The sequence below is a fragment of the Symphalangus syndactylus genome, chromosome 22 (genome assembly GCF_028878055.3).
Source record: "Symphalangus syndactylus isolate Jambi chromosome 22, NHGRI_mSymSyn1-v2.1_pri, whole genome shotgun sequence".
Lineage (NCBI taxonomy): Eukaryota > Metazoa > Chordata > Mammalia > Primates > Hylobatidae > Symphalangus > Symphalangus syndactylus.
The window spans coordinates 13,074,937-13,101,320 of NC_072444.2; the positions used below are offsets into that span (position 1 = coordinate 13,074,937).

General features: G+C 43.1%; 1 protein-coding gene and 1 long non-coding RNA gene across 5 annotated transcripts in view; one reads left to right on the top strand and one right to left on the bottom strand.

The window, feature by feature from the left end:
* The first annotated feature begins 60 nt into the window (after positions 1 to 60).
* LOC129472356 (uncharacterized) lies at positions 61 to 14,220 on the top strand. Its single transcript, XR_008653892.1, has 3 exons — positions 61 to 267; positions 4,153 to 4,318; positions 13,616 to 14,220. It is a non-coding gene; the product is annotated as an uncharacterized lncRNA (long non-coding RNA).
* RCAN3 (RCAN family member 3) overlaps positions 12,450 to 26,384 on the bottom strand; it is a 35,928-nt gene continuing 21,993 nt past the window's right edge. For 3 of the 4 annotated variants that reach the window (XM_063631620.1, XM_055261898.1, XM_055261897.1), the window contains exons 3-5: positions 22,079 to 22,252; positions 20,210 to 20,381; positions 12,450 to 18,381 (exon numbers count right to left, since the gene is read on the bottom strand). In XM_063631620.1, coding sequence (XP_063487690.1) covers positions 18,197 to 18,381; positions 20,210 to 20,381; positions 22,079 to 22,252 — 531 coding nt within the window. In that variant the 3' untranslated portion in view covers positions 12,450 to 18,196. The remainder of the gene's footprint in view (positions 18,382 to 20,209; positions 20,382 to 22,078; positions 22,253 to 26,384) is intronic. The other variant, XM_055261899.1, reaches the window with a different exon arrangement.

Consider the following 26,384-nt stretch of genomic DNA (forward strand, 5'->3'; position numbering starts at 1 on the left):
CCCGCCCCCGCCCGGGGCGTCCCGCCCCCGGCCCCGCCCCCGCCCCGTGCAGGTAATCCCGGGGAGGCCGGGGGCCGCGCCGGGGGTGCCAGGGTCCCGCACGCTGGAGTGGCGGCGCCTCCCCGTGGTGTCCCCGCTCCTGGGTCCTTTTTGGGACTGGCTCTGGCACTCCCGGGCATCAGTCCAGTAGAGAAGTCCAGCAGGAGGCTTCCAGGTCGGACTCCTCCGAGGGGAAAGAGAGGGAAGGGGCCTCACAAAAACACCCAGGTGAGCTCCAGGCACTTTGAGTAGGGTCTTTAAAGGATCACGGCGCTAATCTGATTGAAGGTTTTGGGGGGCAGGTGGGGATTCAGACAACCACAGAACGTTAGACCGGGAGGAAACAGGCTTGGCAGCTGGCAAGCCTCAAGAACTCGGCCGCTGTAGGATCAAAGGCTCCTTCCTCCCCAGGCTGTCGGGCTTCCAGCTGTATCCCAGGAGCCCAGGGCGATATCCCTGGCAGGCAGCAGGCACTCAATCAATATTTGTAGAAAGCGGGAAGAGACCTCGGAGAGGGGATCTCTTCTTTCAGAAACAGGGAAGCTGAGACCCAGGAAGCAGAGGTGAGCACAAAGTCTTATAGCAGGTTAGTAGCAGAATCAGGAGTGGAGGCTGGTTTCCCGGTTCTGTTTTCAATTGATTTCCAGAAAGTGATTGCATCTGGGCCGACTGCCTTGCCGCTCAGTGCCTGTGAGATGCTTTCAAACTCTCCTCAGCTAAGAACTAAGATTTTTATAGGAAAAAAACATGTATTTTTATAGGAAACTCCAAGGTAGTATTTATTTATTTATTTATCTTTGAGACAGGATCTCACTCTGTAGCCCAGGCTGGAGTGCGGTGGCACAATCTCGGCTTACAGCAACCTCTGCCTCTTGGTTCAAGCGATTCTCTTGCCTTAGCCTCCCGAGTAGCTGGGATTACAGGCACATGCCACCACACCTGGCTAATTTTTTTTGTGTGTGTATGTGTGTGTATATATATATATATATATATATATATATATTTATTTATTTATTTATTTTGGTAGAGACAGGGTTTCACCATGTTGGCCAGGATGGTCTTGAACTCTTGACTTCAAGTGATCCACCAGCCTTGGCCTCTCAAAGTGCTGGATGAGCCACCACTCCCAACCCATTTTATTTTATGGAGACTGGGTCTTGCTCTCCCGCCCCAGCTGGAGTGCAGTGGCAGAACTTCGGCTCACTGCAGCCTGTAACTCCTGGGCTCTAGCGATCCTCCCACCTTGGCCTCCCAAAGTGCTGGAATTACAGGCATGAGCCACCATGCCCAGCTGCAAGGTGGTATTAACAAATATTGATTGAGAGTAGAATCCTGTAATTCTACTTTCTCATCAAAGACTTGAGACACTTGAGTATGGTCTTTAAGGAGCATGGTGCTAATCCATGGCTTCAAGAGCTTCCCTGTGGTGGGGGAGGCAGACCTGGTAACAGGGAGAGGCCACGATGTGGGGAGAGGAGTCGAGTGGAAGCCTGCTCTGGCCCTGAGGCCTGAGTTCTACAGTAAATGGCACTGGGCGGGCCACTTCAGGATGCTTCTGGAAGCTTTTCCAGGTTTGTTTGTGGGGGCAAGAGCCCTCAGTGCATGGTCTCAGGTTCAAATCCTGGCTCCACTGCTTATTACTCGCAAGATGGGAGTAGTTTCTGAGACTGTTTCTTTCTGTAAAATGAAGAGAAGGTACTTCAGTATAGTTGTGGTGAGGATTAGAAATGAGATCACACTTGTGAAGTGCCAGGTAAGTGGGAGAATGATTATGCCAAGTGGCAGGAGCTGGGAAGGGGGACTTTGATGTCTTAGATAGGTCCTTCTCTGTGGGGTTTGGTAGTCTTCAGCCTTCTGTTATCTATGGCTCAAGCCCACCTTCTGCTTTGTCCCTTAATCCAGGCTGGCTAAGCCATAGGACACCTGCCCTGTCAGAATGAGTTTGTGCACACCGACAGTCGGGAGTTTGGGAAGGGAGCTCTTCCTTGCATCAGCCCTCCCATAACCAGGGTCAGACACACCAGCCAAGCCCAGGAGGCAGAAGCATGAAAAGGCTCTTCATCGCTCAGCATATTCACTCAGTGAGTGCCACAGAGTGTTCACTACAGGCCAGGCACTTTGCGAGGTGGGGTCCTTTTCTCAGAAAATGATCAGTGGTGGGCCCTCCCTGTCCTGTAGACCTCACCTTCCAGTGGGGCTGGGGTTGGAGGGACAGATGACCCAAGCACAAAAGATGGTAACAAAATAGTGAGACCATCTGAAAAGTTCTAAAGGAAATAATAATATGGTGTCATTGATAATTATGGGTGGGAGGGCAGGGGCTCCCACAGAAACCCATCTGCCAGGGGAGGACAAGGGAACTGAGACCCAAAGGACAAGCAGGCAGGTGAGGAGGGGCTGGAGCTGGGGCCGGGGAGCACTCTAGAAGGGAGCAGGGTGGAATAGGGTGGCGGAAGCAGAAGGTTGGTTTCTGCAAAGATCCTAAGGCCAGTATAGCAACCAAAGCCAGAGGTGGTTTCAGGGAGAGGACAGAATGAGGTCAGAGGCTGGCAGAGATCAGATGCGAGGTCTTACAGGTGAGAGTAAGGATTTTATTCCAAGGACTGGGGAAAGCCATGGAGGGTTTCCCCTTGCAATTAAGGAAAGCAACAGACTGGGGGCGGTGGCACACACCTGTAATCCCAGAACTTTGGGTGGCTGAGGCAGGAGGATCACTTGAGTCCAGGAGTTCAAGACTAACCTGGACAACATGGCAAGGTCCCATCTCTACAAAACAAATTTTAAAAATTAGCCGGCCATGGTGGTGCATGGCTATAGTCCCAGCTGCTTGGGAGGCTGAGGTAGGAAGGTCACTTGGGCCTGGGAGGTAGAGACTGCAGTGAGCTGAGATCGCATCACTGCACTCCAGCCTGAGTGACAGAGCTAGACCCTTTCTCCAAAAAAAGAAAAAAAAAAAAAAGGAGAAAGGGAAAAAAAAGGATTTTGAAAGGAATTTAATGGAATATAAAAAAAAAGTGTGGTGATTTGGTGATTTTTCATTTTTAAAATATAGAGGATGTTTATATATAAATCAGTTTTATTAGTCAATGAAAATTGCTTATACAATTACCCAACATCCCAGCACTTTGGGAGGCCAAGGTGGGAGGATCACCTGAGGTCAGGAGTTCGAGACCAGCCTGACCAACATGGCAAAACCCTGTCTCTACTAAAAATACAAAAAAAAAAAAAAAAAATAGCTGGGCGTGGTGGCACACACCTGTGATCCCAGCTACTCGGGAGGCTGAGGCAGGAGAATCACTTGAACCCAGGAGGCAGAGGTTGCAGTGAGCTGAGATCGCACTGCTGCACTCCAGCCTGGGTGACAGAGTGAGACTCCATGTCAAAAAAAAAAAAAAAATTACCCAGCAAACCACTCCAGTTTCGGATGTTACCATATGGAGTCTCAGGTGCTGGGGGATTTTAAAATAACAAAAAACGACTGCTTCCACGTGGAAAATACTCAGAGACAACCAGTTATCCTTCCTTTTCTTATTAGCAGAAGATGTAACTACAAACTAGCCTTTGAGCGGCTGTGTTCTCATCTCCTGGCCAGGCATGTCCAGTCTTTCATGTCTCTCCTCAAAGCCTTAATCTGCTGTTTATGGCTTTTGAGATGGTTGCTGGGGAAACCAGCCAAATGTCATGTGGGATTAGAATGCAATTTCAGGGGAGGAGACGAAGCACAGAGAATCATGAGTCCAGAGAAACCCAAGTCCACATTGTTTAATCTAGTACAGAGAGAGAGAGAGAGAGGGAGAGAGAGGGAGAGAGAGACAGAGAGAGAGAGGGAGAGAGTGAGAGAGCGAGAGAGACAGGAGGCAAACATACCTAGGCCAATTGATTTTGAAACAATTCCCTGTCTCTCAACTAAGTAGGCAGAGAGTAGAGGGAGCAGCAAAGGCCACAAGACACAGGCCAAGGTTCTAAATGACCTATAGGGCTCGTAGTGCAGTGTGTCACGTGGCTGTTCCCAGAGGGACATGCACTGGGTGGACGTGAAGTGCAGAGGAGGACCAGTGCCCTTTCCCACATGCTGCTGTCCTGCATGTGGTCTAATTCCCATCTTACCTCTAGGAGCATCTGGCGATGGAGGATGAGAAGACAAGAGAGTGATGGGTGTGGAGTGGAGTCAGGGGTCTAATCTCTCTGCGAGCCACCTGATCTCCCCGGGCCTCTGTTTTCTCATCTGTGAAATGACGGGTTGGACGGCCTTGTCTCTGAGGCCTCATCTGGTTCCACGGTAAGTCTGATAATCATGAGTGTGCCTTTAAACAGCCAGCCCAGGTCATTACCTGACAGCTTCCTCATTTTTTATGCTACATTTTTAGGAATGTACGTTAGCACAAACCATTTGTTGGTAATCGCAAGGGAAAAACTTCTATTCTCAGAATGAAAATAGGAAGCTGTAAATTAATTTAAGTCCTTCTGCCATCAGCGGAAGCCACTCCTCCTCACCTTGGCAAGGAACCTGTGCTCTCCTGGGGGCAGTCAGCCCGTTCGCAGCTATCTGCACTGCTGAGTTCTCCTCCCCTGGTACCTCGTTGGTCTACCCTACTATCACAGTCACCCTAGGAATCCCAGAGTGAGAGCAGACAAAACACACACTGAGGGAAGACGCAATCTAATGGCTACTCCGTTTACTTGCTGTGTGACTTCAGGCAGGTCTCCTAACCTCTCTGGACATGAGTTTCCTCTTCTATAATTCATTCGTTCAGTGAATATTTACCAGCAGCCTGCTATGTGCCAGCGATGAATAAAAGAGATGACAATTCCTGCTCTGATGAAGCACGCATTCTGATGGGAGAAAAACAAGAAAAATGAAGAAGCCAGGCTGGGCGTCGTGGCTCAGACCTGTAATCCCAGTGTGGGGATTACAGATGTGAGCCACTGCGCCCGGCATCTTTTATTTATAAAGTCAGAAAATCTAAATAAAAACATGTTATGAAATTATTTCCTTTCTTGGATCTTTAGGTGCTTAAATAGGGAAATGTCACAAAACCAAAATATAAGTGGCTAACCCTATTAAAAATTTAGAGTAATGATAAAATACCGTTCTTTATGTATACTGGCATGTATGATATGTCTCTTATTATGACGTGGAAGACTGGGATAATGGTGTTTCACATTCAACATCAAGATCATAAGGAAGCTCTGTGGTAAATATCATAAAAGCTCTCTGTCTGAAACTCTCTATACCAGAACTTACTTTGGGTACATTTATCAAACATGCTTAAAATTTACTTCTCGTATCTTGCCTGGAATCAGAATTGAGTGGTGAACAAAATGAAGACCAGATAAAAATCAATGCTTACTTATTAGGTCTCTAAACTCGGACTAATTCACCAATGAATAAAATACTCTCCCCTTTTGGTCTTTATAAAATTCGTTGGGATATTGCAGTTGACTGTGATTGAAGTTCACTGTGATAGCTATTTTATTTTTGTCTGCCCTGCTTTCATTTCCCTTTCTTGGGTAAAGGCCTCGCCCATCTGGCCTCAGGGATGGGCAGGCAACCCAGTCTGACCAATGAGAATCCCACTGCAGTATGGAATCATAGAAAGAAGCTCTCTTTCCACCTGAGTTGTTGGCTACCATGTTCTCTGCTGCGAGGGGACGTCCTTTTTGCAGTAAGAAGGAATTTGGTGCACACGCAAAGAGAGGTAGAGACAAAGACAGCTGAGAGATGAAGAAACAGTCCTTACCCTATGCCCTTCTAAGCTCTTAACAGAAGCATTTAGAGCTATACATTTTCCTCTCTACTTTAGCCCCCTTTTTCTCCTACTACATTGTACCAGGTTGGTCTATGACCAATACCATATGGCGGAAGTGATGGTCTGTCATTTCTGAGATTAGGTTATAAAAAGACTTCATCTTGGGCTCTCTCTCTTTCTCTGTCTCTGATCACTCTCTCGGGGGAAGCCAGCATCCATGTGCTGTGAGCGGGTTCTGGAGAGGCCCCTGTGGCGAGGAACTGAAGCCTCCTGCCAACTGTCATGTGAGTCAGCAGGGAAGCAGACTATCCAGCTGAAACCGGAAATTTCCCTTGACCCCTTTGTGAGCCTTTGCAACAGGGGTGCCTCACTTATCCCGCAGCTCTCAACCCTTCGTGGGACGGGAAGCACAGGTGAACAGGTGCAGGAGCCGGGGCGAGTGCTTTTGGGGACTGGTAGGAGCAAAACTCCCATGGCAGCATCTAGAGGGGAGTACCTGTGACCCGCCGCCCCCACAAGAGACTGGAGGAGTGTTATAGTGAACACTCTTTTTAAAAGTTATTTATTTATTTATTTATTTAATTTATTTTGAGACAAAGTCTTGCTCTGTTGCCAGGCTGGAGTGCAGTGGTGCGATCTCTGCTCGCTGCAACCTCTGCCTCCTGGGTTCAAGCGATTCTCCTACCTCAGCCTCCTGAGTAGCTGAGATTACAAGCGCACGCCACCACGCCCGGCTAATTTTTGTATTTTTAGTGGAGATGGGGTTTCACCATGTTGGCCAGGATGGTCTCGAACTCTTGACCTCGTGATCTGCCTGCCTCAGCCTCCCAAAGTGCTGGGATTACAGGCGTGAGCCACCGCCCCCGGCCTACAGTGAACACTCTTTTAGCTTTTGCCGTTCACAGATGGCTTAAGTGTTAAATAGCTCAGTGGGCCCTCTCTCTGCCTTTTCACGTGAGGTGGTTGCCTTCCACCAGCGAGGGCAAAGGGTCAGTGAGGCAGCCTTCTGCATCCCAAGCTCTTGTCTGGCATCCAGAAAAAAATTAGGTCACGTGAACTAATTGAAGGATAGTAAATGCGGGGGATTTTATTGCTGACAGAAGTGGCTCTCAGAGGGAAGGGAAGCTGGAAAGGGGATGGAGCCGGGAGGTGGTCTTCCCCTGAAGTCTGGCCATCTCCAGTCGGACTTTTCTCCAAAGTCCCACTGTCGAGCTGTCCCTCTGAAGTCAAGCTGCTTCTTTCTGACATCCGGCTGCTTCTTCTCTTCTCCCCTTCTCTGCTCTCTGCCAGTGAAGCCTGGGTTTTTTATGAGTACAAGATGGGGATTGGGTGGGCCAGGGGTGGTTTTGGAAAGGGCCACGTTTGAATGGGAAAACAAGGATGTTCTCACTTTGGGCCATGGTTCCAGGCTTGAGGGTGGAGCTTTGCCAGGGTCCCTGTCCTTTTCAGCCTAGAATTTCTCTGCCTCCTGTCCTTATCACAGCCTTGCTGATGACTTGATGGTAACCTCTGAGAGACCCTGAGCCACCACTCTCCAGCTTAGCCACTCCCAGATTCCTGATCCTCAGAAACTGTGAGATAATGTTTTCTTGTTTTAGGCTGCTAAATTTTGGGATAATGTGTTGTGCAGCAATAGATAACTAATACACCCCTTAATGGATTTTTATTAAACCTGCAGTTTAACTGTCTCCTTTTTCTCTAGCATGAACAACTAGTTAACTTCTGTCCAGGAAAACACACCTTAAAGTGTTCAATTCATGTAATTGGAGACATCTGGAGACAGGAACTGAGCAGGAGGGCAGCTCTGTGCCCTTTCACAATAGAAGTCATTAGTACACAGTATCTAGGATTAGCAGGATGCCCAAGGGCTGCTTCTCATTTGCAAAGGAGACAAATCTCCATCCTAGACTTTCCAACAGTTGTTAGAAATATCTAATGGGATAGAATAAATAGCCTGCCAAGTAACTGAAGTTATCAAGGAAATAAGTCAGAGGAGTCTAGTCCATTTGGTCCATAAAAGATCTTTCTTTCATTCATAGGGCTCACTCAGTCGATTTCTGAGAAATCATTTTTGGTTTAATTTCCTCCTTTGGGGGAAGCAGCCTGGTCAAATCTCTCAGGACAGAATACTGTATAATTTCCCATCAAAGATCTCAATTATTCAAAAGATATTGAAGAAAGATAGCACCCGGCCGCAAATTAACCTGATTACTTCTTTGAACCAAAAAGAAATGGTGAATCTAGAGTTAAACCACCTACAATGCTCTTCATTTGTAGCTCAGAGAAGAATGAACGATACAGTGTATTTTTTTCCATCCATATGGGAGTACATTTAATAAAGAATCTTCATCTACATAATGTAGTAAAGTAAAAAAGAATCTATTAACCATTTAAAGTCTATCAAAAGGGGATACAAAGTCTCATAGTAAATCAGACTTCTCAATTATCCTTAATCAGTTATCTTGCAATTATCCTTGATCAATGTGCAATTATCTTGCACATTGTCCTTGATCTGTGCAAGATGCCTCTTATGTTTGGAGGTATATGTTTAATGTGTATCTTTTTATTTGTATGTATTCTTGCAAAGTGCATTACTGTCTTTGTGTGGTACTTCACATAATGCAAATGTTAGATACATCTTACTCCTTTTGGCACTCAGCTGTTTTCAGGATATATCCATGTGGCTGTGTATATAGCTACTCTTGCTGCATGGTTCTCCATAGTGTTCATGTTCCAGTTGCAAACACTAGTTTGTCTCCATAAGTAATGGTGCAATGAACATCCTCAACATACCTCTTTATGGCCCTGTGTGAGAATCCCATTGGGATATTCTTGGGACATCTCTCTCTGTGTCTCATCTATCTCCAGGAGCAGAACTGCAGAGACAGAAATTTTGTTCTTATTTAGATGACCAAGGACTGCCAGTTTGTTCTTCAGAATGACTAAACTAGTCTATACTTCCACCAGTTATACGTCAGATTTCCTATATCCGCTCCCTCTGGCTATACTTGGCATTAATTGCTTTTACATTTTTGAGAATCCAATAGGTATAAATGGCATCTTGTCATTTTAATTTGCACTTTATCTGATTACTGGGTTTTAATATTTCTTCATAGGCTCATTGTTTTCCTTTTGTGTCAATTACTTTTCATATCCTTTAGCCTGTTTTTCTATTGGGCTGCTTTTCCTCGTCAATTTGCAAAATCTCTTTGCATTTTATAGTTATTTCCCCTGTGTTAGTGTCAGAGGTGTTCAAACCAGGGTGACTCCATCTTTAATAGGGGCTCAGTAAAATGAGGCTGAGACCTACTGGGCTGCATTCCTAGGAGGTTAGGAGTACTTAGTCACAGGATATTTACAGTTAAGGGAACAAGTTAATAATGTTAATGTTAATGGGAAATAATAGACCCAGGAAATGTCCTGATGTCCCAATATCTTAAGAACAAAAGCATTTTTAGTTTAAGAATATGTTTCACTTTAAAGATAATAACATAGATGCTTGTGGAAGACAGCAATTACACAAAGATTAACAGTCCTTTGTCACAAACCTTTGTAGTAGAGCACATCTCTGCCATGATTTTTGCTTTATCTTATATATAAGCAAGCATTGTATCTTAGGCAGGCACGTTCCCCCTTGTGCTTTTGGGAACGCCCTACTCTGTTTATGGAGTATCTATTCTTTCACTCCTTTACTTTCTTTTTTTTTTTCTTGAGACACAGTTTCACTCTGTCATCCAGGCTGGAGTGCAGTGGCACAATCTCAGCTCACTGCAACATCCGCCTCCTGGGTTCAAGCGATTCTCCTGTCTCAGCCTCCCAAGTAGCTGGGACTACAGGTGCGCACCACCACGCCTGGCTAATTTTTGTATTTTTAGTAGAGACGGAGTTTCATCATGTTAGCCAGGCTGGTCTCGAACTCCTGACCTCAAATGATCCACCTGCCTCAGCTTCCCAAAGTTCTGGGATTACAGGTGTGACCCACCATGCCCAGCCCATTCCTTTACTTTCTTAATAAACTTGCTTTTACTCAGCTGGGCATGGTGGCTCACGCCTGTAATCCCAGCACTTTGGGAGGCTGAGGCGGGTGGATCACCTGAGGTCCGGAGTTCAAGACCAGCCTGACCAACATGGAGAAACCCCGTCTCTACTAAAAATACAAAATTAGCCAGGCGTGGTGGCGCATGCCTGTAATCCTAGCTATTCGGGGGGGCTGAGGCAGGAGAATCGCTTGAACCCGGGAGGCGGAGGTTGCAGTGAGCCAAGATCACACCATTGCACTCCAGCCTCGGCAACAAGAGCGAAACTCAGTCTCAAAAAAATAAAAATAAATAAAATAAACTTGCTTTCACTCTACTCTGTGGGCTCATTCCGAATTCTTTCTTGCATGAGATCTAAAAACGCCCTGTAGGGGTCTGGATCAGGGCCCTTTCCGGTCACATCAAGACTGCAAATACTTCTCCGTATTGTGAACATTTTCATGGCATTCTTCATTGAGCATGAATCATTGATTTTTATGTAACCAATTAGAATTCTGACCTTATAGCTTATGCTTTTAAAGTTTTATGAAGTCTCTCCCTGCTTCTAGGTCACAATGATATTCTCCCACAATTTGTTCTATTAGTAATTTTACATTCTAGATTTAGGTCTTTAACTTTTAACTTTCAGCATTTAACTTTTCCAAACATTTTGGACCACAAACTTTTCCCAAGTAACATACTTTGAAATACCTTACTGAAATATCTAATCTACAAGTCGCTTGTATTTATACTTGCTATATCTCATAAGACCTGGGGAAGCTTGGCAAGATGAGATCTTTCCTATGTGTCCAAGAATTTTAATCTTTTCTTCTTCTAGATTAGAACCACATTTTAATGTGTTCATTGAGGGCAGGAACATAGTGGTTGCTCACTCCTGCCCTTTAAACATACTTCTCAGTGATAATAGGACTCTGATACATCTGATACATACAGTGTATGCATTTAACTTGAAGCCAGTCTATTAGGTAAATTACTTAAATCTTGATTCTTGTATTTCCTATTCTGCATTAAAAATTTTGGTTTTGGCTGGGTGCGGTGGCTCGTGCCTGTAATCCCAGCACTTTGGGAGGCCGAGGTGGATGGATCACCTGAGGTCAGGAGTTCGAGACCAGCCTGGCCAACATGGTGAAACTTGTTTCTACTAAAAATACAAAAATTAGCCAGGCATGATGGCGTGCGCCTGCAGTCCTAGCTACTCGAGAGGCTGAGGCAGGAGAATTGCTTGAACCCGGGAGGCAGAGGTTGCAGTGAGGTGAGACTGCGCCACTGCACCCTAGCCTAGGCAACAGATTGAAACTTGATCTCAAAAAACAAATTTGTGTGTGTGTGTGTTTTGCCCTAGGTTATTTGCAGTGGTTTTCCAATTTTCTGTTTTAGCCAAGGAATCCTCAGCTCAAGTGAAAACATGCTAGGACCTTTAGGTACAGCAAATAATAGGGGAGTTGAAGCAGGAGTGCAAGGCCCCAGGAACCTGGAAGCATGGCGCCCCCTGGAGGCAGCCCCACAGAACACAGCTTGGGAAAACATCAAAGTGGAAACGTCCCCAGTGACTCAACTTCAGTTTTTTAAAAACAAAGAAGGCCAGGTGCGGTGGCTCATGCCTGTAATCTCAGCACTTTGGGAGGCCAAGGCAGGTGGACCGCCTGAGATCAGGAGTTAGAGACCAGCCTGGGCAACATAGGTTAACCCTGTCTCCACAGAAAATACAAAAATTAGCCGGGTGTGGTGGTGCACACTTGTGGTCCTAGCTACTTCGGAGACTGAGGTGGGAGGTTGGGGCTGCAGTGAACTGTGTTCATGCCACTGCACTCCAGCCTAGGCGACAGAGCAAGACCTTGTCTCAAAAACAAAACAATATCAAGAACCTTTGAATCCAAATACATTTATCCAGAAAAATTAGATTTTGGTGTAACAAAGTAGTGCAGTGTGGTAGAAAGAATGTCAAGAAATGGGTTCTAGTCCCAGGTCCATGACCATCCAGATGTGTGCATTTGGCAATGCCTCTGGGGCCACTTTCTTGTAAAGGTGTGTTGGGCGTGCGGTGGCGATGGAGGAGGAAGTGGAGGGAGGCAGGGGCAATAGAGGGGTGTGTCTGGGTCTGTTCTGCTGAGCTCCCACAGGGGTTGGAACTCAGGTCCCCATTCCTCCCCCAGCCCCTTGAAAAGGAGCAGCTTTGTTTACCTTTCTTTTTTGTAATAGTTTTATATTGGCTTTGTGTAAGATTTCATTTGAACAAAGAGCAGAGTCCTATGGCTTAAAAATAAGTATTCAAAATCCCACTGCACTAGATAACCTCTACTGTCATTTATAGTTCCACATTTTGGAGATTTTTTTTTTTTTTTTTTTAACCAAGACAAAAAGTAAGTCTTTACCAGGAATAAATCATTTTTAACAAAAGGGGAAACCAGGGTAAAAGGTTTCTTGGGGAAGTGCTGAAAGTGCAGTGGTTATTTACAGAGTGAACAGTGACTCACCACCTTGAACTCTAGCACTGCACGGCATTAATGTTCAACAGGACTCTTGTGAAAGAACGAACATGATATTGCACTTCTCTGTCTTATTAGCTAAATGTAAGTGATGCGTATTGAAAATACTACACACAAAAAAACTCAATTCAATGGACTGATTTAAAAATAGTTACTAACTTTATTTGTATTCATTTTAAAAACAGAACTTGTTACAGGTAATCACAAAGCTTCCAAAAAAAATTACATTCTGCTTTTGTCACCTTGATAGGACAAGGAATGTTTAAATGTCCTTAAAACACAGGGTAGTTAAAGTTGACAAATAACAAACTACTACAAACTATGGATTGTCACTTCAAGCACACTAAAATGTGGAATACATGTACATAAATTACTGACTAGTTTTTTGCAATACAAAGAGTATGCACTACAGCTTATAGTACCATAAAAGTAACATGCCCCAAAATATAACAGAAGATCACAAACACGTTCGGAGAAAATAATAACTTTGACTCTTGGGTTCAATTAAGATTGAAGTGAAATGATTGGGAAAGTTTTCTGAAACTTGAAGGGCACGCACATTATAGCAGAACCGTCAATCAACACTCACGTGGGGTTGAAAAGCAGCAGGAAGAATATGGCACGATAACAAGGGTAACCACCTTTCTCTCTCCTCAGTCCCCAATTTGAGTTAGAAAGATTGGGGACTAAACAGAAAACAATATTTAAAAACATATATTATCTGCATAGATAGAAATCTTCCATTACAATGAGAGTGAACATTCGGTCAAAGCTATGCAGGAGTGCCAAGAGTCTGCAGGATATGATTCTGTTTCAAAAGGAAATATATAGGTTTACATCCAGACAGACCACATAACAAATTTAGTGAAAGATCTTTACACTGTTATTTAAGTGGGTAGAGACGCTGACTCAGCCCCAGGTTAGTTCTTGACCTTGGCTAAAAACTCTACTTTGAACGTGATGATTTTTATAATCTTTGTCAGTGAACCCAGTAGTTGTTGCTTTCAGTTGTCTTATGGATTGTACATTTGGTAATAAGAAAACAGTCTCCACATGATTAACATTTTCCCGATTCGCAATGAAACAATGGCATTCTGACGAAGATGATCCATACACTGAGGGGAGTTTAAAAGACAAATAAGTATTTAGCGAATTGTAGGATAAGGTTCATAAATCTTTTAAAACTTTTTAAATAGTGAGTTTCTGTAACATAGACTTACAGCTCCAGCTAGGAAGCAACTATTGCCCCATCTTTTGTTCCTTTACATGGTCACCCCAATTATAAATAATTTGTTTCTTTTAGTACAGGAAGATACAAATGCAAATGTGCAAAAAAAGGAAGAAGGAAAGATGGACCAAGTTCACCTGTTTGGTACGTACGAGGTCCACAGCTCTGCAGAAAGGGGAGAAACCCGGTAGACAGAGGGCCTGATGCACCACAGGATTGAGTACATCTTCCATTGCTTAATTATGTGTGAGACTTTCCCTTTTAAAATAAATCCATGGTCTGTGAAATAGTCTGTATAAAAATATGAAGCCTTGAATAGGTCAGTCATAGCAGTTCCATCTTTAATAGAACTCAATTTTACAAGCATGGAGTGAGAGTATCATTCCACTGCAAACTCTTAAAGTTTCCACAACATATTAGATCTCATTCTGCTTCAGCAGAGTTACCTCTTAAGTACGACTATTAATCATTTCATTAATATGAAAATCTGGGAAAGCCCACATAAAATACCAACATAATTGCTGGCTACCAAGATACAATTATTTAGGCAGATTCCAACCCCAATGGTTCAATGATAACAAAACCACAAAACATGGGACATCAAATTCATTAACTAAAATTATTAAGTCACCTCTTCCATCCGATGATTAGATTTTTCTTATTCACTGTTTCCCATCAGGGAAAAAAGAATCCTCCCACGTCATGCCTTGTTTGTTTTTTTTTTTTTTTCTGATGCCAGGAATTAGCATTCATTGCCTCTTTAAGAGGCCAATGCAAAAAAAGGTAGAGAAAGCCCTAGCCCAGGAGTTGGGATTGCCAGTTCTAGTCCCTGGGTTGCCTTGCTGGGGATGCCTAAGTCAGTGTGATAATCTCAGTTTTTCTAATCTATGTAACATGGGGATAGAGTATATGATTTCCAAGGTCACTTTCACCTCTGTGATTGAGCCTTTAAGAATGCCAAATCTTTTCACTTCGTAATCATGACATTTTTAAAAGATGGAGTTAATATGAATGGGAAACTTTTTTTTTTTTTTTTGAGCCAGGGACTTGCTGTTTTGCCCAGGCTGGTCTTGAACTCCTGAACTCAAGTGATCCTCTCATCTCAGCCTCTCAAATAGCTGAGACTACAGGCACGCACCACTGCACCTGGCTAAAGACTATATTCTTAAAGAATGAAAGTACTGCACTTCACCTCTATCTCCTGATATCTCTTCAATTCAAACACACCATAAATAACTACAATATTTTATTTAAGGCCAGGCGCGGTGGCTCACGCCTGTAATCCCAGCACTTTGGGAGGCCGAGGAAGGCAGATCACTAGGTCAAGAGATCGAGACCATCCTGGCTAACATGGTGAAACCCCGTCTCTACTAAAAAAAAAAAAAAAAAATACAAAAAATTAGCCAGGCATGGGAGCGGGTGCCTGTAGTCCCAGCTACTTGGGAGGCTGAGGCAGGAGAATGGGGTGAACCTGGGAGGCGGAGCTTGCAGGGAGCCGAGATCACGCGGCCGCACTCCAGCCTGGGCAACAGAGTGAGACTCTGTCTCAAAATAAATAAATAAATAAAAATAAAAAATAAAAAATATTTTATTTAAACCTTTATGTTGAACTTAAAAGTTCCTTGAAGCTTTTTTTGGCTCTTAATTACTGGTATGTTTTTGAGTATAACATTTTGAAGAAGCAGAATGTGAACAGACTAATTTGCTTTCCAGCTGAGTTTTAGTTCTGGAAGGCAATGGAACTGTTCCTATCCATTTCTGCCTCTTAGTACCTTAAACCTCAGAGACGCTAACTAGTACCCTTTTTACATGGCTTTATCTTTGGTTTCATCAGGTGCATGTGCTACAAAAATCTAGAACCTAAGAGCCAATGCAGTGTAGGTTCTGTGACTATCTTTGTTAAGTGTGACAGTTTTCTAATCCTTCACAAATGTTTTTTTCCCAACACAAAGCACCATTATCTTGCCTCACAATTTTCTACATAGTTTGATTCCCATGAAGAGGTTATGATTTCTAAAGAAAACATGACTACTACACTATCAGGGTTAAATCTTTTTTTTTGAGATGGAGTTTCGTTCTTGTTGCCCAGGCTGGAGTGCAAGGGCGTGATCTCGGCTCACCGCAACCTCCGTCTCCCGGGTTCAGGCAATTCTCCTGCCTCAGCCTCCCAAGTAGCTGGGATTACAGGCATGTGCCACCATGCCAGGCTAATTTTATATTTCTTAAGTAGAGACGGGATTTCACCGTGTTGGTCAGGCTGGTCTTGAACTCCTGACCTCAGGTGGATCCACCCACCTCGGCCTCCCAAAGTGCTGGGATTACGGTGTGAGCCACCATAGCTGGCCTATCAGGGTTAAATCCAAGTAATAACTCAATTTCAAAAAAGTTGCAGAAAAGCCTATTAAAAGAAAAAAAAAACCATGAGACTTATGTCTTGTAAATTTGTTACATGAACTAGATATCAAACAGCCAAAAAAGGACAGAGGTGATAGTACCTGTTAAGATCCTGGTTCATTTCACAATATGGAAAAAGTTGATGATGGGTACTTAGTAGCTTTTTAAAAAAAATTCATTTTATTATACTAGAAAAATGAAAATATTAATATTTTCCATTCAGAAAAGTTTAAGTGACTCCTCTCTAATTTTGGTTTAAAGTTTTCTTCAATTTATTCAAGGCTCTCAAAAAAAATAGAAAAGCACTGTAATTTGCACTGCTCGACTGTAAAATGTTTTATGTGTTAGGAATAGAATATTCTTTAATTGGCAGGCAGAGAATGAAAGCCAAGCCAAATAACAAAATCTCATGGGTTTTGATCACTTAGAAAATTACAGTGAATCAATATTACCTAAAAGGAAATTCAAAAAATTCCCAATTGTTGATAATACATGTCTCCTGACATACAGGGTCCATCTTGCAATAAAAAATGGGTACAATGCTGAGTTCAGAACTGCAGAGTAAATTTATTAGGTGGTTGTCGGTTAAAATGACAAATGATGATCTGAATTCAATACATTAAATTGCTGATAGAATTGCAAATTTCAACTGAATTTACATTGAAGCCTAGCAGTGGTAGTTGGCTACAAATGGAACGGTTTATCACCTCAGAGTATTTGAGGGCAAGGAAGATACAGAAACAAAAAATTAGGGGTATGCAACACGGTTTAAGTGCTCAGAAATAAATTTTACCGTAGTGAGAATGAAACCACATGACATGGTACTAACACTATGCAGATGTCATGGTTGAATGCCTGCGTTTTGTTGCTTCATGGTGGCAGCCGCCTTGGTTCATTAGTTCTCACGTGTGCAGCTCCTTCACGTGCCCCGGAGCTTCCCAAGTGTGCCACACAAAGGAAACAGCACAGTGAGTGGAGACCAGCAGACCTACCCGGCCCAAAGCAAAGCCTTCTCAGTTATGAGACTTTTCTACAGAAGGGACTTCAAAGTCTAAACAGACCAGAAAAAGTTAAAAAGATCCTGCTGCTTCTTAGGGAAGTTCAAATGTACATTTTGACACCTAAGTGAGAAACAATTCTGTTTTAGGAAAAGTGCCAACTGCAATCTGGGTACAAAATTTCAACAAAAAGAAAAGTAAAACTGAATGATCTCCCCCTCATTCCCTAATTCATAGAAAAATAGTAGGTGTGACTTTTGTTTCAAAGCAAGCTGAAAAATGGTTAAATGGACAATTTATAAATGGTCTTCAGAAAACCTTATCATTACCTTTTCTAGTTGAAAGTCTATGAATGACATAAATAAATGTACAGATCATAGCCAAAAAACTCAAGAACTAGTGGTTAACACAATACTGGAAAAGGTGAAGGATAAAAACTGGTGAATGAAGGTAGTTGGGTGGTTACAGGCTAGAACACGGTCACGAACGGCAGAATGCAGTAGCCACCTGCGATCCTAATCATTCAAGCTTACTGGTGATACGTCCCACTTCTAAAGTGGCTGTCCTTCCTAGGCAGCCATGTCTGGAGGGCGCCACGTCAGGAATGAGGGCCTGTGCATTGCTTTGTCCCAAATTCCAGATAAGAGCAACATGTGGGTGGATCTGTGTCGTAAGACTGATCCTCAAAGTAGATTTGGCATTTCTTCCCCAAAGCTAATCGAACAAATACTTGAGAACCATGATTTCTACGAATTATTCTGTATTTCAGGTTTCTTTTCCTGCAAAAAATTTCATGTATACTGAGTAACAACCTTTGATCGATTTATTAATTAGAAGCTGTTTATACCAGTAGAAAAATATCCACAAACAATTAAAATTATAAGACTATTTTTAAATTCATAAAAATGGTACTGTACTGGGTGTGACTATAGTGCCAGTTTTTGGTGTCTCACGTGATACGGAATCAGGAGGACTTACGTGGCTGGAGGGGAGGGAAGCTGTTTTCCTAATTTGTTACTATTTAAAACTTGGGGGCTTCTCCTTTAGTGTAAAGTCCCTTTTGGAATATTACTTAAAATCTGGGACAGGTCAAATCAGCTGTTACTCTACACGACCGTGTCTGCAGTACAGGCGTGGTGAGAAGACCTATACCTCACTCTGCAGAGTCTCACCTATGCTGTTCGCAGCAACGCATCGGCCGCGGGCACAGATCACCATGGCCGGAGCCCACCAGGGCAGGCGCCTCGCACCACAACCAAGGACCTCACAGCGTGCAATCGAAGGTGTGGGGCTCATTCAATGCTGCCGTCGGAGGGTCGGGGCGCCTCGTCTGGGCAATTTTCTGTTTGGGGTTTTTTGTTTCTTCTTCCTCTTCAGTTTCACTTTCACAGACATGAACCACCACGCTGGGTGTCGACTCTGTTCCCGCGTGAAGTTCGTATTTCTCTCCTGCAGAGGCAAACAAAATAACCATGACAAAAGCATCACTTCCAGAAAAAAAGAACTCTTTTGCCTCTTGCAACTTTTTGTTCTACTCCTATTTTAATGGGTGATTCTTGTTTTTTAAATCTTTAAATCCTATGTCAGAGTATTTTATCTTGTTTTGGTGTTAAAGATTTGATACTTTAAGGCTCGTATAAAATGTTGTTTCAATACCGAGGTCTTGGGAGTTAAAATGCAAATGCTAATTATTGTTTTATGAATAACATGAGTGAATCTGTTTAATTAATTAATTTATTTATTTGAGATGGAGTCTCGCTCTGTCGGCCAGGCTGGAGTACAGTGGTACGATCTCAGCCCACTGCAACCTCCGCCTCCCGGGTTCAAGCGATTCTCCTGCCTCAGCCTCCCAAGTAGTTGGGACTACAGGCGTGTGCCACCATGCCAAGCTAATTTTTGTATTTTTAGTCGAAATGGGGTCTTTTTTTTTTTTTTGAGACGGAGTCTTGCTCTGTCACCCAGGCTGGAGTGCAGTGGTGCAATCTTGGCTCACTGCAAGCTCTGCCTCCCGGGTTCACGCCATTCTCCTGCCTCAGCCTCCCGAGTAGCTGGGACTACAGGTGCCCGCTACCATGCCTGGCTAATTTTTTTTCGTATTTTTAGTAGAGACGGGGTTTTCATGTTGGCCAGGCTGGTCTCAAACTTCCCGACACCAGGTGATCTGCCTGTTTTGGCCTCCCAAAGTGCTGGGATTACAGGTGTGAGCCACCGCACCCAGCCAAGTGACTCTTTACCTTCATAATGGTTTCAGTTTGGGAGATACTTGTAAGGATCCAGGCAGCACAGGCAATCCCTTGATTATAGGACCTTGGATATCTAAGGTACAGCTCTAACGTCTAAAAACAGCACTGAGTCACTTCTTCCTCAAAATGCCTCTTCTATTCCCTACAAGAGACATAACTGTGTCTTGGGTGGACAACTGTCTGAACCAGCATCACACTGGTTTCTTACACGATTTTAAAAGGAAGAGAGGTAGAGAAAGTAAAGAGAAGGAAAAAGGAAATGAAAAAGAAATGACAAAAATATTGAAGGAGTGAGATGGTATCACCACCAATTCCTTATAATATATTCAAAGTAGTTGTTGTTTGTCTGATACTTGGTGGGACTGGGGAGAGAAGGCACCTAATATTCACTAACTGCCTATCAAGTACTAGCAAACTTTGTAGTAGTAAAAATTACAGTTACATTTATTATTATCTATATATCATTTAATACTTAATTTTTTATTTTTACTTTTTTGGAGACAGAGTCTTGCCTCATTGCCCAGGCTGGAGTACAGTGGTACGATCTTGGCTCACTGCATCTTCCACCTCTTGGGTTCAAGCAATTCTCCTGCCTCAGCCTCCCAAGTAGCTGGGACTACAGGCGTACGCCACCATGCCTAGCTAATTTTTTGTATTTTAGTAGAGACAGGGTTTCACCATGTTGGCCAGGTTGGTCTCGAACTCCTGACCTCAAGCAATCCGCCCACCCTAGCCTCCCAAAGTGCTAGGATTACAGGCGTGGGCCACCACACCTGGCCCTCATTTAGTACTTATAACCACACTGAATGGTGCCTATGATTCTCCTTACTTTACAGATGGAAAAGCAGAAGCTCAGAAAATGGAGGATAAATAACTTGCTGAGAGCAAGCAGATGCCACAGGTGGAATGTGAACCCAGGTGTGTTTGACTTTATCCTCTGCTCTAACCACACTGCCACAATGCACGTTGCTGAATATGATCTTCAATACAAAAGTTTCTTGGGGAAGAAAAGGCGAAAAATAGAAGTTTATTACCTGGTCCCAATTTGGAAACAGCACAGAGTAAATCATAATTTATAACAGGCATTGCATCTTCGCTCTGCTTCCACCCAACTGGGGGAGAGGCTGGAGGGGAGATGAGGAACTGCTTGACAGGCTGGGGCGGCAGGAGATAGGACTTGTCCCGCACTTCACTGGACATCTGCACCTGCAGGGAGTGAGATGCTCAAAGCCAGTTTGCAAACCGGGCTGTGTTTTCTTCATTTTCACCTTTATGTTGACTGTTCCATGTTTTTGTAGAAAATTAAACATTTCTTTTTTTTTTTTTTTTTTTTTTTTTTTTTTTTTTTGAGATGGAGTCTCACTTTGTCACCCAGGCTGGAGCGCAGTGGTGCAATCTCGGCTCACTGCAAACTCTGCCTCCTGGGTTCACGCCATTCTCCTGCCTCAGCCTCCCGAGTAGCTGGGACTACAGGTGCATGTCGCCACACCCGGCAATTTTGTTTTTATATTTTTAGGAGAGACAGGGTTGCACTGTGTTAGCCAGGATGGTCTCGATCTCCTGACTTCATGATCCACCCGCCTCGGCCTCCCAAAGTGCTGGGATTACAGGTGTGAGCCACCGCACTTGGCCTATTTCTTGTAAACAGTCTATAATCTCCAAGAGGGTGGGACTGGGTCTGTCTGGCTCACCACTGGCCACTCAGTGTACAGCACATGGCCACACATAGTAGGCCACACATATTATTTAACTGAATAAAAAATAAATGGATGGGCCAGGTGTGGTGGCTCACACCTGTAATCCCGGCACTTTGGGAGCCGAGGCGGGTGGATCACCTGAGGTCAGGAGTTCAAGATCAGCCTGGCCAACATGGTAAAACTCTATCTCTACTGAAAATACAAAAATTAGCCAGGTGTGGTGGCACATGTCTGTAGTCCCAGCTACTCGGGAGGCTGAGGCAGGAGAATCACTTGAACCTGGGAGGCGGAGGTTGTGGTGAGCTGAGATTGCATCACTGCACTCCAGCCTGGGTGACAGAGTGAGACCCCATCTCAAAAAATAAAAAAATAAAAATAAAAAAATAAATAAATGGATGAACAGAGAAATGAACTACAGTAACTACTAAATTCCAGTCTTAGAAGACATTAGGTTATATCGACTTATTTGTACTCCATCTCAAGACACTCCACCAAGAAGCATGAAGACATCTCTTTCATTTAGGTTTTTACTTGGAAGGCAAGACAACAAACCTTTTTAATTTGAAAGGTAGATTGAAAAAAAATGCTTTTTTGAAAACAAAACAGTGCACTTAATACACAAGTAATCTCCTGATTTTGCCCATTCTTCTCAGAAGAAATTGGTTTCTCAGAGAGTCACACCAATGCAGGATTAGAATATACTAAGCATAGCCAATTCTTGGTACCCTACAGGGTCCTCTGCAATTTCAAAGTCGAAGACAGCCTTTTTGTACAATTCCGTGACTTCCCTGGTTCCTCATATGAATTATGGAAATGATTTAAGAGACCATTTTCTCAGTTTTGCCAAGGATTTCATGTCTTATTTCATGTATGCCATTCTAGATGCACAGGAGAGAAGTTAGTTCCCTAACACTAGGGTGTCAGGGCGTAACCCACGCAGAATCCCAGTTGAGCAAAGCTGCCAGAAAAATCAACTCCTTCAACTACTAGTCTCAGCAAAACAAAGTTAGGAGGTAAATGTGCTTAATAAATACATGAAATTATGTATCTATAAAATAAAGGGAAAATACTTTTGTATTATTTGCTGATTGAGATGGTTCATTCTACACACCTCTGCTATAATAATATAGAAAATGGTGAACTAAAAATATTTTTGGATGGAGAAAAACAAGTTTAGAGAACAGTGTTCTTTGCACTGTGAAATACCTGTGCAAAATATAGCTTTAGCTTCTGCCCATTGAAGTCTGTTTCGTGGAGTTCTATTCGCGCTCTTGCTGCCGCTTCAGGTTTGCTGAAATTTATTCTGACTCTTCTAAAGCTTTTAAACAGCTGGAAAGTAACTTGGTCATCATAGATGGTGAAGAGTGCTTCAAATCTTTCCTACAATTAAGGAGCAGCAAGGCAAAGGGAATGGGAGGGAAAAAAAAGAAAAACTTTTAACAGAAGGGGAAATTTAAATCATGAAACCTAATTAAGAACTCATTATAAGTCAACCTTTTCTCCAAAAAAAGTATACTTTTCTTGCACGTATACAAGAACAGGTATCCTGTAATTTAGCAATTACACTTACTTTATGTATTTTTTTGAGATGGAGTCTCATTCTGTCATCCAGGCTGGAGTGCAGTGGCGTGATCTCAGCTCACTGCAACCTCCACCTCTCAGATTCAAGTGATTTTCCTGCCTCAGCCTCCAAAGTAGCTGGGATTATAGGGGCCGGCCACCATGCCCAGCTAATTTTTACATTTTTAGTAGGGATGGGTTTCACCATGTTGGCTAGGCTGATCTTGAACTCCTGACCTCAAGTGATCTGTCCACCTGGGCCTCCCAAAGTGCTGGGATTACAGGCGTGAGCCACCACGCTGGGTCGTGCACTTATTTTAAGTGTAATTAACTTTATTAAATATTGTCCACATTCAAAGGTTATAAAATGAATGCAAGATATAAGAGAATGATACAAACATGCCCAATTCTAGAACACTGCCATTGTTCTGATGTCGTCGGTGCGAGAAGGTTGGTTTTTCCCTCTGTCAGATTCCTTTCCTCCTTCAAAGTTGTCATTTCTGGAATTTTATCATTCCCTTGTTTTTCTTTATAGTTTACCACATCTATTTGTATCTCTAAAAATGTTATCATGTTATATGTATTCTTCCACAACTTGCTTTTTTTGCTTAGATCTTGCTCCTGACGTTCCCCCTTGCTGTTGTGTGTGACTGTCTTTTTTTTTTTTTTTTTGGAGATAAGAGTCTCACTCTGTTGCCCAGAATGAGGTGCAGTAGTACAATCTTGGCTCACTGCAGCCTCGACCTCTAGGGTTCAGGCAATCCTCCTGCCTTGGCCTCTTGGGTAGCTGGGACTATAGGCACCTGCCACCACATCCAGCTAATTTCTTGTATTTTTAGTAGAGACGGGGTTTTGCCACATTGCTCAAGCTGGTCTCAAACTCCCTGGGCTCAAGAGATCTACCCCCCTTGACCTCCCAAAGTGCTGGGATTATAGGCATGAGCCACTACACCCAGCAAGACATCCATTTCTAAGTAACGTTTCAGCTGTTCTCCACCAGTTCGTTTAATTTTGTTTTTGTTTTTTTTTTTTGAGATGGGGTCTTGCTATATTCCCTAAGTTGGGCTCAAGTGATCCTCCTGCCTCAGCCTCCCAAGTAGCTGGGAGTACAGGCACGTGCTACCACACCCAGCACCTGAACAGTTTTGATATGTTTTATTATTTATTTTTTAAAATAGAAGGCAGGGCACAGTGGCTCATGCCTGTAATCCCAGCACTTTGGGAGGCTGAGGTGGGCGGATCCCTTGAGGTCAGGAGTTCAAGACCAGCATGGCCAACATGGTGAAACCCTGTCTCTACTAAAAATATAAAAATTAGCCGGGCATGGTGGTGGGCGCCTGTAATCCCAGCTACTTGGGAGGCTGAGGCGGGAGAATCGCTTGAACCTGGGAAGCGGAGGTTGCAGTGAGCCAAGATCGTGCCACTGTACTCCAGCCTGGGTGACAGAACGAGACTCCTTAAAAAAAAAAAAGAGACAGTCTCTCTGTCACCCAGGCTGGAGTGCAGTGGTGTGATCAGAGCTCACTGCAGCCTCGAACTCCTGGGCTCATGCCACCCACCCCTACTTCAGCCTCCTGAGTAGCAGGCACCACCATGACTGGCTTTTTTTCTTTTTCTTTTTTTTTTCTTTTAAATGAGATGAGGTCTCGCTATGTTGCCCAGGCTGGTCTCAAACTCCTGAGCTCAAGCAATCTTCCTACCTTGCCCTCCCAAAGTGCTGGGATTACAGGCATGAGCCACCATGCCTGGCCACACCTGGCTAATTTTATTTTATTTTTGTACACACAGAGTCTCAATGCCTTGCCCAGGCTGGTCTGGAACTCCTGGGCTCAAGCAATCCTTCTGTCTCAGCCTCCCAAAGTGCTGGGATTAAAGACGTGAGTAACTGCGCCAGTTGATTCTAAATACTCTCTAATTTCCCTTATGATCCCTCCCTGTCTCATGAATTATTTAGATGTATGTTTCTCAAATTGCAATAGATGGGAGTTTTTTATCTTTTTAATGTCTAACTCATTTTCACTCTGATTGGAGTAGGCTATCCATAGTGATAGTAATCCTTTGACAGTTTGAGATTTGCTTTTGGTTCAGTGTCATCAAATTTCATAAATCTACATGTGCTTGAAAAGAGTGTGTTTGTGCAGCTGTTTGGTACAGTATTATAAACATGTTCAGTATATCCAGCTCCTGTGCTTTACAACTTCTATATCCTGATTTTTTGGGGGTCTGTTTTTTTTTTGTTTTTTTTTTTTTTGAGACGAAGTCTTGCTCTGTCGCCCAGGCTGGAGTGCAGTGGTGCAATCTCGGCTCACTGCAAGCTCCGCCTCCTGGGTTCACACCATTCTCCTGCCTCAGCCTTTCCGAGTAGCTGGGACTACAGGCGCCCGCCACCACGCCCGGCTAATTTTTTTGTATTTTTTTTTTGTATTTTTAGTAGAGATGGGGTTTCACCGTGGTCTCGATCTCCTGACCTCGTGATCCGCCCGCCTCGGCCTCCCAAAGTGCTGGGATTACAAGCGTGAGCCACTGCGCCCGGCCTGGGGGTCTGTTTTAACTATTATCAGGAAAGATCTATTAGATTCTCCCACTATTAGGTGGCTGTGTTATTTTTCTGTATAATTTGGTCACTTTCGCTTCCTACATTTTAAGGCTAAGTTATCATGTGCATACAGGCTTATGATTTTTTTCTCTTCCTGGTGAATGGAACTTTTAATCACTAGATAGTGACCCTCTTCGTCTCCCAGATAAAGGAATGCCCTTTGTCTTAAAGTCTATTTTGTCTGGCATTAATATAGCTGGTGTAGCTTTCTTTTGATTATGTATTGCATAGAAATCAATTTTCAGCCTTTACTTCTAACCTTTCTGTATCCTTATGTTTTAGATATGCCTCATAAAAAGAATACGTGTGTGTATAATGCATGTGTGTGCCTGTATGTAAATAAACACAGTTTGACACTCACTGTCTTTTCACTGGAGGAACTAGTCCATTGTTGATTACTGATATTTTGGGATGTCTACTATCTTATTTTATCTGTTAGTCTCAGATTTTCTGTGTTCATTTTCTTTTTTTTTTTTTTTTTTGCCTTTTCCAACTTTTTCTCTTTCTCTATTTTCCTCCCCTGAATGAAATTCACATGAAAGATGCTAATGTACGTTTGGCAACTTCTTTAAAGATGCCTAACTCCCTACAGCCACAGTTTCTCTTTCACGAAGGCAAAACAATCAAACCTTTTTCTCAACATTCATACTGGAACTATGTAATTGCACAAAAATTGCATTTTGGGGTGAAAAGCATTGGAAGAATATCTGAGCATAAATTATTTTATATAATTTGCAATACGTGTATATCTCCTGAGTATTTTGAGATGGACTAGAGAAAAAGAAAGAGAGCAATATTTGAGTCGTTCATGAGGCTGAGAAAAAAATTGTTATTTTCCCATTTATTAATGAATTGGGATAATGAAAAGCCTAATTTCAATCGCTAGAAGAAAAGCAACATTAAATTGTCTTTACAGAAAACATATTTAGGCAATGGTTTAATAAATGAAATGCAGTAAAACGGATCTAAGAAACTTCTCAATACCTTTAGAAATATTCCTTAGGCTTGGCAATGGTAACACAATAAAAGCAAGCTATAAATTAGCTTTGTTCTTGCTTGGCCTATGTAAAGATCTTTCAATGATCTGTTGATCCTGAAGTGCAAATTGTACACTCCCTCATTTATTAACTTCTCTCAATTTGAACATTTACCTCCCACTTTGCAACATTTCTCCAGTTGGATAAAATATAAAATAATTTGTGCTCCAATATTTATTCTTCCAGTGTTCAAATATCCTTCATTATTGAGGAAACATAATTTATCCTAAAAACTGTGTATTTTTTGTCAATTCATTTAAAAAAATATATCATGCCAGACCTTCTACTCTGTCTGGCTTTTCAGTGGACTGCAAGCTGC